Below are 14,413 nucleotides of genomic sequence, written 5' to 3'. Positions count from 1 at the left end.
TAAAGACTACGTCAAAAAGCTATCAGAATTAATAAATGAATTCAGTAAAGTTTTAAGACACAAGATCAAAATACAAAAATCAGTTGTGTTTCTATATACTGACAATGAACTACCAGAAAGAAAATTAAGAAAACAATACCATTTACAATAACATCAAAAGACAAAATATTTAAGAACAAATTTAGCCAAGAAGGTGAAAAATGTATACAGTAAAAACTAAAAAACAATCATGAATAAAATTAGAGAAGACACAGATAAATATATATTCCGTGTTTATGGATTGAAAGGATTAATATTGTAAAATTTTCCATACTACCCAAAGTGATCTACAGATTCAGTGCAATCCCTATCAAAATTCCAATGTCATTTTCCACAGAAATAGAGAAAACAATCCTAAAATGTATATGGAACCACAAAAGAACCTTAATAGCTTAAACAATCTTGAAAAAGAAGAGCTAAGCCAGAGACATCACACCTTGTGATTTCAAACAATATTACAAGGCTGTAGTAATCAAACAGTATCTTACCAACATAAAAACAGACACGTAGATGAATGCACTATAACAACATAACTTTATACCTAAAGCAACTAGAAAAAGAAGAACAGAAACCCAAAGTCAGTAGAAGGAAATAAATCATAAAGATCAGAGCAGAAATAAATGAAATAGAGACAAAAAAAAAAAACATAGAAAGATCAATGAAACTAAAACTTGTTCTTTGAAAAGATAAGCAAAACTGATAAACATTTAGACAGACTCATCAAGAAAAAAGGGGAGAGGGCCCAAATCAATAAAATCAGAAATGAAAACGGAGTTGTAACTGACACTACAGAAATACAAAGGACCATGAGAGTATTACAAACAACTATAAGCCAACAAAATGGACAACCTAGAAGAAATGGACAAATTCTTTGAAAGGTACAATCTCCCAAGACTGAACCAGGAATAAATAGAAAATATGAACAGACCATTTACCAGTAGTGAACTCTACAGAGATTTCAAAACACTTCATGTCCTGCATCATTGTGATAACTGAAGTAAACAACTTGAAGCTTAAAGTGATCATGCAATGACAATATACATACAAACAGAAGTAAATCAGAAAAAAAAGAAAAGAAACCTTTATGCAAACAGTTTTTCAACAGAACGTAGTTTATTTATAATGGAATCAGAGTCATAAATTAAAGTTTGGATTCCATGTCCTAAACTTATAACTTTGACTCCCTCAACTGAACATTTGTAATCCTCTTTCTCATATATATAAGAAAATATATGTAATATTTCAAAAGGTTAATGTGAGAATTAAATGAGACTAGTATATGAAAATACTTCTCTAAAGGAAATTATTTTATTGTGATTTTCAAGTACAATTTAATTTTTATTACAGTGATTCAGCAGTAGAAGAGAATCATGATAGGTTCCAATACTGTATGTCAAAATAGAGTTAATGGAGTCTTAATTTTTTTACTTACTCTTATTTCAAAAATTGTTCCTTCAAACTGAAAAATTTTCCCAGGGTTTCTATATATTGACCACACCACTTTAACCACATGAAAATCTAAACCCCTGTATTGTGACTTCTAGTTTTTAATCTAAAACATTATAATTATGCCAATTTGAAGTATATTAATCAAGAAAATATTCAAGATGGAGTGTCTTCAATTTAATCAGTTTTTAATAGCAGGTACGCATTTTTCAACTTTTTTTTCCAGTTAATATTTATTTACTGACAATGTTTTCATCATAATCAGGCAAATGTGACATTTTTATTTTTCCTTTTCTTTTTTTTCTTTGGCATTACTTCTAATAAGTCTGATGCTTCTGGGTCAAAACTTGCAGGTCTAAACCTTGCTCAAGACCATTTTCTCTGTCACTTTAAACAGTGGCCATTAATAATTTTTTTCATAAATTTCATTGTCATGCTTATTTAATATTGATTTTTTTCTATGAGTATGATTCCTGAAAAGTGTTTACTATTTCTTGAAAATTGTGAACAAATAGGTCAGAAGAGCCTGAGAGATGAAGAGAAGGGCACAAGAGTTAGCAATGAAAATATGTTGCTTTGCAAGTGAATACAAATCAGTAGGATCTGATTCAATACAAAGGTAAAGAAAAATCGTCTTAAACTTTTAAATTATAAAACTAATATCCTTGATCATTCACCTGCTTCTCTGAATCTTCACTCTCATTCGACCTCATCTTCTGTGGAACTGTGACATACAGGAATATTCCCTCAGAATCTGTAGTAAGAAAATGGGATTTTTTGCAACAGTGCTCTCAGTCAAGCTTGGGTTCTTAAGTTTGAGTCCATGGTGGGGTCCACAATTGTAAGTCAATTTATCGACATGTGTTTACCCTCCTTCTTGGCCCACAGATTTCAATAGATTTTCAATGGCACACTGAAAATGGCTAAGATACAAACAAGTGAACAGAAATTAGCCATTGCAGTTCTATAGGACCATACTGTTCGTTTCCATAACTGCATTGGGACCTGTTTCCCTCGGGTCTCTGAGGAATATACATCCAGGGCAGTGCCGAACCTCGTATATCCTCTGGCCACAGAGTGGGTGACCCAGAAGGACCCTCAGCTGCTGAGACACTGGACCCTTGATGCAGAGAGTGGACTTCTTGGCTAACATCTTCCTTCCCCTGCCCTGGTCAGGGGTGGGTGGCGTAGGGGTGGGGTGTGGGAGGAAAGCACCGGCAGGGAATCCGGGAAAGGGGCGGTAGGGGTCCCAGAGCTACAGGAATTGCTCCCCAGGAAGAGCCCAGCCCTGCTTAGAAGCCAAAGGAGGGAGAAGGAAGTCGAGGCTCCGCGGTCTTACCCTGGAGGGCGTGTAGCCCTCCAAGCTCAGCAAGCAGGGCAACGAGGAGGAACATCGCTGGGCGGGGCGCTGGAAGCACGGCCAAGGTCAGAGACCGTTGGGCAGCCGAGAGGCTCGCGGGCAGCAGCAGTCAGGGGTTCAGCGCGCTAGGCCCCCGGGCCCCGGGGGTGAGGACCAGGGCCTCGCAGTCGCTTTCAGCTGTGCTAGCTCATCCTTGGGCATCCTGAGTGACTGGGCACTCGAGGCTGGGTGAAGAAACAGCAGACAAAAGCCTAAGGGTCTGCGCACAGCTTGTTTGTGGTGACTAAGTGTACGTCTTTTTTTTTTACATCTTTATTGAAGTATAATTGCTTTACAGTGGTGTGTTAGTTTCTGCTTTATAACAAAGTGAATCAGTTATACATATGATCCCATATTTTAAATGCTTCAGTAGGGATAAAGGGGCAAATAAGCATTATTTGCTTTTCTGGGGAAGTTTCTGGTAGTTTCCTTTCTCCATGTTACAGTTTTCCAACAACGTTTATTTACTGTGGTGGAAGAGAAAGAGGAAAATAGGTATATTTACTATTTTTTACAAGAAATTTTCTACTTAAATTGTGTTACTCCTGACTTAATACAATCTTTGCAAACAAAAATAAAGAATATTGAACTCGATCCTGGATAAGGAAATAAAAAGCACAATTCTTCAACTGTGTGCCTATTCTTACAATGTTAGATTATAATCTGTTGAGGAAAGGGAAAGAAAACTTTGAAATGTACCCTAAGTGTGTCTTGTTAACAGTTACTGTTAGAACCGTAAAAAGGAAGCATTAGAAATGGGGAGGCCAGCAAGACAAACTCAGAGGGGAAAAGTGACACCACTGCAGAAGACAGAACATGTAATTGTCTTTGAATTTTCTGACAAATATCTTAAGCTACTCACACTCAAAACCTAACTCAACTTCTGCCTGCCACTCACCCACACCTTCCTTTATCCCAGTACACTCCACAGCAAGGATGTGTTATACCAATAGTTGCAAAAATAAACTCTGCTCAGGTCTAAAACTTGGACCTGCTAGGCGGTAGTACTCCTGGGAAACTGATCCTGAGAAATTATGATTAAATAAGGCAGGACAGTGATCATAATGGCCCCAAATAAGTTAGTGGCAAAGGGGGTGAGGGAAAGTTATGGTAGAATCATCCTGATGTGTATTATTTTTACCACAGAGTTCACCCACTTAAAGCACACAGGTGAATGATTGTAGGGTTTTTAGTGTATTCACAGATATGTGCAACCATTACCACAGTCAACTTCAGTTCCCTCATCTCAAAACCAAGTCCTCTACCCTTTAGTTATTACCATCACCCCAGCTATTCAATCCCCACCCCTACCTCCCCAACTCTCACAAGTAAACAACCACTAATCTTAGTCTCTCTAGATGTCCCTGTTCTGGATGTTTCATGCAAAGGCATAATACATGGTTTTTGTGACTGGCTTTAGTCACTTAGCATAACGGTTTCAAGGTTCATCCACATTGTAGCAATATCAGTGCTTCCTTTTTGTGGCTGAATACCATCCCATTGTATGGACGGACCACATCTTGTGTATCCATTCATCATTTGCTCATTTGGAAAAGGAAACTCTTGGTCTTTGTGATGAGATGCTCCCACCCCTGACCCAGGAGCACCTTCATTTATATGGATGGAAATTCTGTAGGTCCTAATTAGACTCCAGGTAGGCTGATGGATCTCTAACCCACAAATAATGCTTTGAGGTGTGCAGAAGTGCACCCATCTCAGGAAGAGGGAGATGAAGAGAGGGGGCACTGAAGCAAGAAACTGTCACCCAGAAAAGCTCAGCTTCAGTCAGGAAAGAGCAGCAAGTCTGGGTTCCTTCAAAGGACACAGAAAGATATATTCTAGAGCTCAATTTCCACGAGGGCAGGGAAGTAACACTTGGAGACAGGACAGTTATCTATGACCAGGAACTCAGTGTGAGCAATTCCTTGAAGATAGAATGGATGCTAATGACTCTCTGAAGGCTCTGGGGCTGACCTTGTCTAGCAACCCTTCCTCTCAATATCCCGAAGCTTGGAATGGGTAGGGGATGAGAATCACGAACTATCGCAGAGGTGCAGATTCTAGGTGTCCTCTCTTGAGATGGGAGCGATTAGCAGGGCCATGGGTATCTGAGGGCAGTCGGTGGCTGGAGTGCACAATGGAATGTTTTCCTTTGGGATGCAACAGCCTCGCAGGTTCAAAAGAGGCCAACCTGCTTATTTCCTACTAGAGGATCATGGTGGTAGAAGGCCCCCTGTGGGCCCTCCTGGGCACAAAAGGCTTTCCGTGTCCCCAGCTTCCAGTTTGTCGGAAAAAGGCTTTCAGCTTCCTAGACCTTCCCTGAGCTCCAAAGGGCACATTCAAACAGTTACTAATCAGGGAAGTGAGGGAAGGCAGGAAGAAACGACAGTGCAGCATGGGGCCTGGTGCCGTTCCTCCTCGGGGATGTGCAGAACTGTCTGACACGTATGACTGAGTTCTTCAACAGGAACTAGGGCCCCCTCAAGCCAGATGCAGGAAGTCACTTGAGGCTGAGCACAAGCGTGTGGACCCACACTGGCAGGAAAGGCTGATGACTGAGATTCCTGGAACAGCGCCCTGTTACCTCACCACCAACCAATCAGGGGAAGGTTCCATACCCTGCAGCCCTTGCCCCAAGTTTTGCCTGTAAACACTCTTCCCCAAGAGCCATCAGGGGGTTGGCATTTTTGAGCATGAGCTGTCCGTTCTCCTTGGCTGGTCCTTGCAATAAACCTTAATCTGCTCCAAACACTGACGTTTCCCTTTGTTTGGCCTCAGTGTGCATCGGGCGCACAAACTTGGGCTCGAGAACAGAATGAATCGACACAACGCGACATACTTTCACTCACAGGATTTACTTTTGTTTTTGAAATTGCAAGTTTTAAGCCATCACAAAAGGAGAGAAAAGCAGATTTTTAAAATTCTTGAACCAGGCCAGTTAATGGTGTGTTTTTTGGCAATATCTTTTCTCCAAATTATGGCTTTTGACAGTCTTGTTTGGTTACCATTCTAAAAGAGATACAGAAAAAAGAAATGCTACATTTTTAATGGTTAATAAAAGTTGTCTAATTTTACTACAGAACTACAGGTATATCAATTAATTAATATAAGACAGCTGATACTGTCACAATCTATACTTCTGCTCTACAGAATTTGTACACCCAAGTTTTTTTTTGTTTCTTTGATTTGATTTTTTCCAGAAACATTTGCGATAGCCACATTAAAAGGAAATGCTATAAACTGCTATTTATATATGGCTCATTTACACGCACTCTAAGTCATGAACAAGGAAACAGAGAGAAAAAGAGCAATACAATATGTGAAGAAGGAAATAATTGCTCTTTTCTCTATTTTTATCTACAGAGGAGGAGAACTCCCAACAGTCCTCTGTGCGTTTCCAACAGGTGTCCCACACACACATGTTCAGAACAAACTCCTTCTTTACTCCCCTCCGCTTCATGGCTCCAAAACCAAGCTGGTTCTCAGCTGCTGTATAACACGCCATTAGTAAAAGCTGTCATTATCCATTGTGTCAGAAATGTTCGTCTTTGTAGTTCTCTTTTATTCTAACCCCAATACATCTATCCAGTCACCACTTCAACCAAGTCTACCCGTTAGGTCTCTGAAACTGTGTTGTTCTTTCCGTCTTAACGAATCCTGCCCTCATCACACTTTTCCTGTGCATTCCATTTCACTAGTCTCCAGTTCTGATTGAATCTGACTGAATTTTCTCCTAATTTATCCCTGTGAATTTTGTAAAAAGCACACCATATCTTGCTAAATCCCTCCCTTACCACGTCAAAAATACTTCAACTACGTTCCATTCATCTATGAGGAAATGTAACCTTTTAATCGTGGCATATCAGACACTGGTCCTGGCTCAAAGTTACCTAGGCAGATTTTCTCCTTCAACATCCGTACATTTTAAAATAAATTTTTAACTATATTAAGAGCACAAATTTAGACACAGAGAGGTCTGGCTTTACATGGTAGCCTAGCTATCTTCCTGCTGTATAGCAATGAACATCATTTAAGCACTTCTTCTTACACTCTACAGCCAAACTCTCAATTCATTCTGTTGGTTCACCTTCAAAATTTATTCCTAAGACCATCTTTACTATCCTTGGTCTGAGGTAACATCCCTTCTCTCCTGGATTAGTCCTGACATTTATTTTTCCATTGTATCATTCACGTGCTTGAAAAGCTCCTGCCCAGGTATATGCATGGGCTGCTCTGCCAGCTCTATGCCTGTCTAAGACAGACTTGGTTTACAGCTGGAATGGTAAAGCTCTCTCTTTACCTGTGGGAAAGCCTGAATATCTGGTTTCACTTTTTGCTGAGATAAGGGCAGTGGGATTTATGATGGGCTTTTTAAAATTTAAAATAAGGAACCTTGAGACCTTGTGCCTGAGGCGTCTCTCTGACCCACAGTGCTTGCCTGCACCCTCTCTTGCTGTACTGTACCCTTTGCATTTAGATAGAAGCCTTCTGTGAGCTGACGGTGATGTCAGGTGACTCCTTTCAAATATCTAAACTAGGTCATTATTTGCGCCTCCTCCAATTCCTTGCTGACATGTCACTTGTTCCCTAGGGCCTACTCAGTCAGCCACATTTAAAGTTGCCACCCAGTTCCTCCTTCAGTGTCAACTGCCCAGTTAGCCCCACTTCTCTCATCTTCCCCATAAAGAATCACCTTTCAGTACCAACTTATAAAATATGTTTATCGGACGAAAGTGTCCAATTCTTGAGGCAAGACCTTAATATAACCATAAAGTACTGGTGGCAGGAGATGACCGTGAAAAATAGAAAAAAGTGTAAAAGAAAGCAAGATATTGCATTTACGAATTAAGACTTGGAGAAAGCCGGGGAGACGCGTGCTCAGTGTACCGCTCTAGGAGAAAATGACTGAAGTTGTGTGGAGGTGAGAAGTTCAGGTGAAGACACCAAGCATGATGAAGGAACTATGACGGAGGACATGAGAAGAAGACAGCCGAGGGCCAGAATCTTCACCTAAGATGCAGGGTTTTAGTAAAGTGATCAGAGAAGAGGGAGAGAGTGGTCTAGGCAGAAATAAGACTACTTTACATTGAGGAGAGGAGTCATAAATGATTTGCTTGGTGGCCGATAAGGAAACAGAGACCAACTGACTTTTTTCTCCATCAAAGTCAGATGTGGCAGGTAAGTAAAGAGATGATCTCAGGATCTCACACTTAGATGAGTTTTTGATTGTGTTCCTTTACTTCCAGGGATAAGTCTAATATGTCAAATATCACGATTTCTTTACACATGAGTTAGAAATTTGAACGACATATACAGAAGCCTCCTTTATCCCAACTGACGGTAAAGAATTGTTCTTCTGCCTTGGAGGGTGAGTGCATTTAGTGTTTGCCTGGCATCCTCTAGGTCCTCAATAAGTGTAAATTCCATTCCCCATCACCAGTCTTGTATCAGAAAATATGTGGCAAAATTGTGGAGCTCTTAAGACTTCAACCCTGGCGTCTGGTTGTCAAACTCAAACTCAAAACTCACTAAAATTCTATACATGTGGGGAATTATTTACATTCTTTATGTCTGTTTCCTTATTTCTAAAATAAGGAGAACACAATGTTCTGTGGCAGCATGGATGGGAGCGGAGTCTGGGGGAGAATGGATACATGTATATGTATGGCTGAGTTGCTTTGTTGTGCACCTGAAACTATCACAACATTGTTAATTGGCTATACTCCAATACAAAATAAAAAAGTTTAAAAAATATAAAATAAGGAGAACAATAACCCGGGAGTTAGTGAGGAATGAATACAGGTGTTGGGAGAAAACTTGTGTAAACCTCTCGTTTAGAACCTTAAATCTACCAATCAAATGCATGATTGCACATAAATATTTTAAGAAAATATTAAAAAATCCCTTTAAAGTCATTTCTTTTTACAAAGATGTTGGTTAATAAATCTGTGGCTAATGTGAGTTAACGTTAAATGTTTCTAGATAAGTATAAAATAAAATTAACATCAAATGGTTTGTTTTAGTCTTTGTTTTAGTATATGATAGCAACAAATAGAAATCAAAATGATGAAATATGGGAATAATATCTTCCTTATACTGAGGTACTGTTAAAAATATTGTTTTAAGTATTTAATGAATTATATAATTTTGTCAATAGTTTGATTCCTTTACTTCACCTTTAACTCTAAGACTGGTTGCTGTTACTCTTCCTACTGCTGTCTTCTGATAGAGATTTGATTAAAAGAAACAACTATTTTTAAGGTTAGGAAACACTGTAATCTTAAAGTCAAGAAAAGTAATGAAGCTAGATTTGTCCTAATTACTCAATTAATATGTACCAATATCCACTTTGCTTTCTATATGCCACTCAGGGATAATATATTCTAGTGTTTGTTTTTTTCTGAAGGTTAGACTAAATTTTAAATATGTTAAGCATTTTTAAAATTTCAAACTAAAACTCCATCTATTACTTTTCTCTATCTTGTCTACATGGAAAACCAGATGGAATATTAAATATCTATGATAATGCTTCTCCAATTTAAACAGATAATTTACATGTAAATTCTTAAACTATCATAACTTCAGTTATATGATTTCTGTCAAATACCTACGTGAATACTTATTATTTCACTTCTGTTAATGAGGTCCTTAATGAGGCCTCTCTATTAGCTATGCTTAGTTACACTTTATGGTATTTATACAGCCTCCATTTGTTCTTTGGATCCTATACACACTCAGCTCCTGTTGAAGAGGAATGTCATGGTGTAAATGTTCCCACTAAATGGCTACAATTCTTTGGCCACAGATGATAAAATCAGGCTTGAACACCTAACTCAGGATTATAAATCCAGACAGAACACTGGCTGAAATGAGATACACTTGCAGTTATTTCCTTCTGTCTCTTGAGAAAATGAACTAACAGGCACTGGTTTTGGCAGATTACTGGGATTTTTACTTGAAAATTAAACTAGAAAGATTTGAGATAGGTACTCTGGGCCATGTGTAAGCAGAGCAGTCATCTTGGAGAGAACGGACATGGACAAGAAGGGACGATGTCAACCGTAAAGGCTTTGGGTGATGGAGACAATGGCCTAGCTCATAACCATCCAGTTCATTATCACCCTTTTGTGTTTCAGCTCTACATCATTTCTTGCCCTTGCAGCCCTGAAACCATCTACTGCTGCTCTAAAATTTAGGCTGTCACGAGCAGACTTTGTTCTTTATGATCAGTGGTACCTTACTCTAGCATCTCTTCCCAAAGTCAGGTCGAGTTCTTGCAACTATTCAGATTTGTCCAAGATGTCTTAAGTAAGAGCACAGGAAGACATGCCAGATATCATCCAATTAAGTCAATTTATAACAATTGAATGATTGATGAGTCATGCAGAAGACTACCCTGAATTACCTGGTCGCTGTTAACTTGTTCATAAATAAGATTAACTAACTTGGGAAGTAGAGGTGTTGATTGAAATTTTGTATCATTATTTTGTCTCTGGCTACACAAATGAGAAACAAAAATGATTTCCTTTACAATGAAGAAACGAGACCCACCTCCTTACCCTTGCTTCTGCATTCTCATTTTCCTAAATATTCACTAAGCAAATTGTGGCTTGTATTGTTGTTACAGTAAGGAAAAAAGCAGTATGAAAGTGAAGTAAGTCAGACAGAGAAAGACAAAGTGTGATCCCACTTATATGAGGAATCTACAAAAAAAACACCCTCATAGATACAGAGAACAGATTGGTGGTTGCCAGAAAAATGGGATGAGGGGGCGGTGAGCAAAATGGATAAGAGGGTCAAAAGGTACAAACTTCCAGTTGTAAAAAAAAATAAGTCATGGGGATATAATGTACAGCATGGCGACTATAGTTAAAATAAGGAATTACACTCTTGAAACTTGCTAAAAGAGTAGATCTTGAAAGTCCTCATCAGGAGAAAACCAAATTTTTATTAACTATGTATGGTGACAAATATTAACTAGACTCATTGTGGTGATCATTTTGTAATATATACAAATATCAAAGCATTATGCTGTAAACATGAAACTAATATAATGTCATATGTTAATTATACCTCATTAAAAAAAAGACCTAATCAACCTCTGCTCTACAAAAAAAAAAAGGAAAAGCTGTGCAAGTGCCTTAATTCTAATTTTAGAAACACATGAACGATATTAATTATGTGTAAAATGGGCAGTATCCTATGTGTGTCCTCTCCCTTATTCTTTCCCATCCTATATTTTCTCAAATTCCTCATATTCTATGCTGCCTTGTCTCTATTAATCTTCACCTTCCTCATATTCTATGCTGCCCTGTCTCCATTAATCTTCACCTTCCCCATATTCTATGCTGCTCTGTCTCTATTAATCTTCTTGGCACAAGTGAATGTCAGTGCAAGGAAACGGGGCTGCTTGGGAAGTAGACAGACCTTCTAAATTAGTTACAGCCAATGTGGCTTTCTATTCGAAAGGTACTGAGGATTTACTGAGTAACTTCAGTTGTTCCTGGGCCTATATAAACATGAAACATACCCACCTGCCTGAAATCTGCAAAAAATTTGGTCTGTTTCTAAATATTTGGTATATATATACAAATATATTCTATATATAGAAATATATAGAATTTGGGAAATTCAGGCTTTTTAGGGCAGGAGCCACCCGTCTCCTTACACGGCCCTGCAATAAACCTTTCTCTGCTCCAAACTCCGACGTTTCAGTATAGTTTGGCCTACTGTATGTCGGGCACAGGTCTAGCTATACTTACATCAGACAGAATAGACATAAAGTCAAGACAGTCACAGGAGTCAAAGATGGACATTTTATAATGATTAAAGGGCTAGTCCACCAGGGAAAGATAACCATTATAAATATATACACCCTCAGCATTAGAGAATCTAAATATACCCACAGCAAACACTGACAGAATCTGAGGAGAGATACAGACAGCAATACAATAAGAGAACGGGACTTCGATACCACACTTTCAGTAATGGGTAGAGGAAGCAGACAGGAGATGAGTAAGAAATTAAAAAGAGGACTTAAATAACATTATAGCCAAAATCTACCCAGCAGCTACATACAGAACATTCCCCTCAAAAGCAGCAGGATATACATTCTTCTCAAGTGTACACAAGCTTTCCCCGCAACAGATTATATGTTTGGTCACAAAGCAACTCTTAACAAATTTAAGAAGATTTAAATCATACAAGGTGTCCTTTCTGAACACGTTTTGGAATGAAACTAGAAAGGAATAGCAGAAGGATAAGTAAAAAATCCACAGCTATGTGGAAATTAACAACATACTTTTGATCAACAATGAATCAAAGAAAAGAATCAAAAAGGAAATTTAAAATAGCTTGAGACAAATGAAACAGAAAACACAACATACCAAAATTTATCACATCCAGTGAAAGCAGAGGAAAGAGGGAAATGTATAGCTACAAACAAAATACATCAAAAAGACCTCAAATTAATAAACTAACTTCACATCTCAAAGAACTAACAGAAGAACAAAGAAAGCTCAAAGGAGCAAAAAGAACATAACAAAGAATAGACCAGGAATAAAATGATAATAAGTGGAAAAACAATAGAAAATATCAAAAAACTAAGAGTTGGTCTTTTGAAATGATAAATAAAATTGACAAACCTCTATCTAGATTAAGAAAAAAAGAGAAGTTTCAAAAATAAAATCAGAAAAATGAAAGCTCATGCCACAAAAATAAGAAGGTTCAAAAGAAAATAATATGAACATTACATGCCAACAACCAGATACCATAGAGGATGGATAAATTCTTAGCGACATGAAACCTAAGAAGAGTGACTCATGAAAAAATAGAAAATCCGAACCGACGTATAACTAGTATGGAGACTGAATCGGTAATCACAAACCTCCTAATAGGAAGAAGCCCAATACCAAATGGCTTCCCTGGGGAATTCTGTAGAACATTTAAGTAAGAACTAACACAAGCCTTCTCAAATGCTTCCAAAAAGTAAAAGAGGGGGGAACACTTTCAAAGTCATTTTATGCAGCCAGCATTACTCTGATACAAAAACCACATGGAAAGAACAGTACAAGCTAACATCCCTCATGAATACAGATGGAAAAGTGTTCAACGAAATACTAGTAAACCAAATCCAGTGTAATCTAGCACCTTAAAATGGTCATACACCATGACCAAGTTAAATTATTCTTGCAATGCAAGAATGGTTCAACATTCAAAAATCAATGTGATAAAACACATTAACAGGACAAAGAATCAAAATCACAGGATCATCTCAATATATGCTGAGAAAGAATTTGTCAAATTTCAGCATCTATCAAAAGAAAAACTCTCAGCAAACCAGGAATAGAATGAAATCAGCACAACCTAATAAAGGCCATATATGAGAAGCCCACAGCTAACAACATATTCAACAGTGAATCCTGAAAACTATTCCTCTAAGATCAGGAACAAGGCAAGGACGCCCACCTCACCAATTCTGTTCAATCTAGGATGGGAAGTTATACCTAGAGCAAGTCGACAAGGAGAGAGAAAAAAATAAAAAGGCATCCAAATTGGAAAGAAAGAAGTAAAAATGTCTTTGTTTGCAGATGACATGATCTCATAGATAGCAAAACCTAAAGACTCCACAAAAACCCTCAAAGTTTTAGATCTAACAACAAGCTCCATAATATTACAGAATATATAATCAACATTCAATAATGAGTCGCATTTCTCTACTTACAGAGAACTATTTGTAAGGAAAGGGAAATTAAGAAAACAAATACATTTACAAGATCACACACACACACAAAATACCTACGAACAAATTTAACCAAGGAGGTGGGAACCTTGTACTCTGAAAACTACAATGTATTGATGAAAGAAATTCGATAAGACACAAACAAAGAAGACATCCAAGTGGCCAACAGGGAGATCACTAGCTACCAGAAACATGCAAAGTAACACCAAAATGTTATTTTTGTGAGATATCACCTCACGACTGTTAGGATGGCTATTATCATGTGAACAAATGACAAAGAGTGCTGTTGAGGGTGTGGGAAGCTGGAACTGTTGTACTCTGTCACTGGGTAGAGCATATGAAACGGCTGCTATAGAATATAGTAAAAATGAAAAACAGAACTCCCTGTGATCCAGCAATGTCACTTCTGGGCAGTTACCCCAAAGAACTGACACAGGAGCTGCAGGAGATATTGGCACTGCTATGCTTACTGCAGCACTATCCACAATAGCCAAGATGTGAATAAACCCTAAGTGGCCACATCCACAGAAGAGTGGATAAAAAAACGTGGTGTATAAGTATTCTATGGAATACTAGATAGCCTTAAAAAAGAAGTAAGTTATGCAATACGTGACAACATGATTCACCTTGAGGACATTATGATAAGTGAAACAGACCCATCACAGAAAGACAAATACCGCATGACTCCATTTCTATGAAGTATTTAAACGTCAAATGCATACCACCCAAAAGTGGAATGGTGTTTGCCAGGGGCTTGGCCAGGGGGAAATGAGGAGGTACTATTTAAT

At 38.1% G+C, this 14,413-nt stretch overlaps 1 protein-coding gene across 1 annotated transcript in view; it reads right to left on the bottom strand.

The window, feature by feature from the left end:
- LOC309977539 (disintegrin and metalloproteinase domain-containing protein 18-like) overlaps window positions 1-2,879 on the bottom strand; it is a gene marked incomplete at both ends in the record, with an annotated part of 77,096 nt that extends 74,217 nt beyond the window's left edge. Inside the window, 2 exons of the mRNA XM_082863660.1 lie at window positions 2,163-2,239; window positions 2,825-2,879. Of these exons, the coding sequence (XP_082719786.1) occupies window positions 2,163-2,239; window positions 2,825-2,879 (132 nt within the window). The remainder of the gene's footprint in view (window positions 1-2,162; window positions 2,240-2,824) is intronic.
- Between the last annotated feature and the right edge of the window lie 11,534 nt (window positions 2,880-14,413).

The sequence above is a fragment of the Leucopleurus acutus genome (genome assembly GCF_964270905.1).
Source record: "Leucopleurus acutus genome assembly, chromosome: 21".
In the NCBI taxonomy this organism is placed as follows: Eukaryota; Metazoa; Chordata; class Mammalia; order Artiodactyla; family Delphinidae; genus Leucopleurus; species Leucopleurus acutus.
Note: the sequence above shows the minus strand (reverse complement) of the source record. Positions and strands in the feature narration are given on the sequence as shown.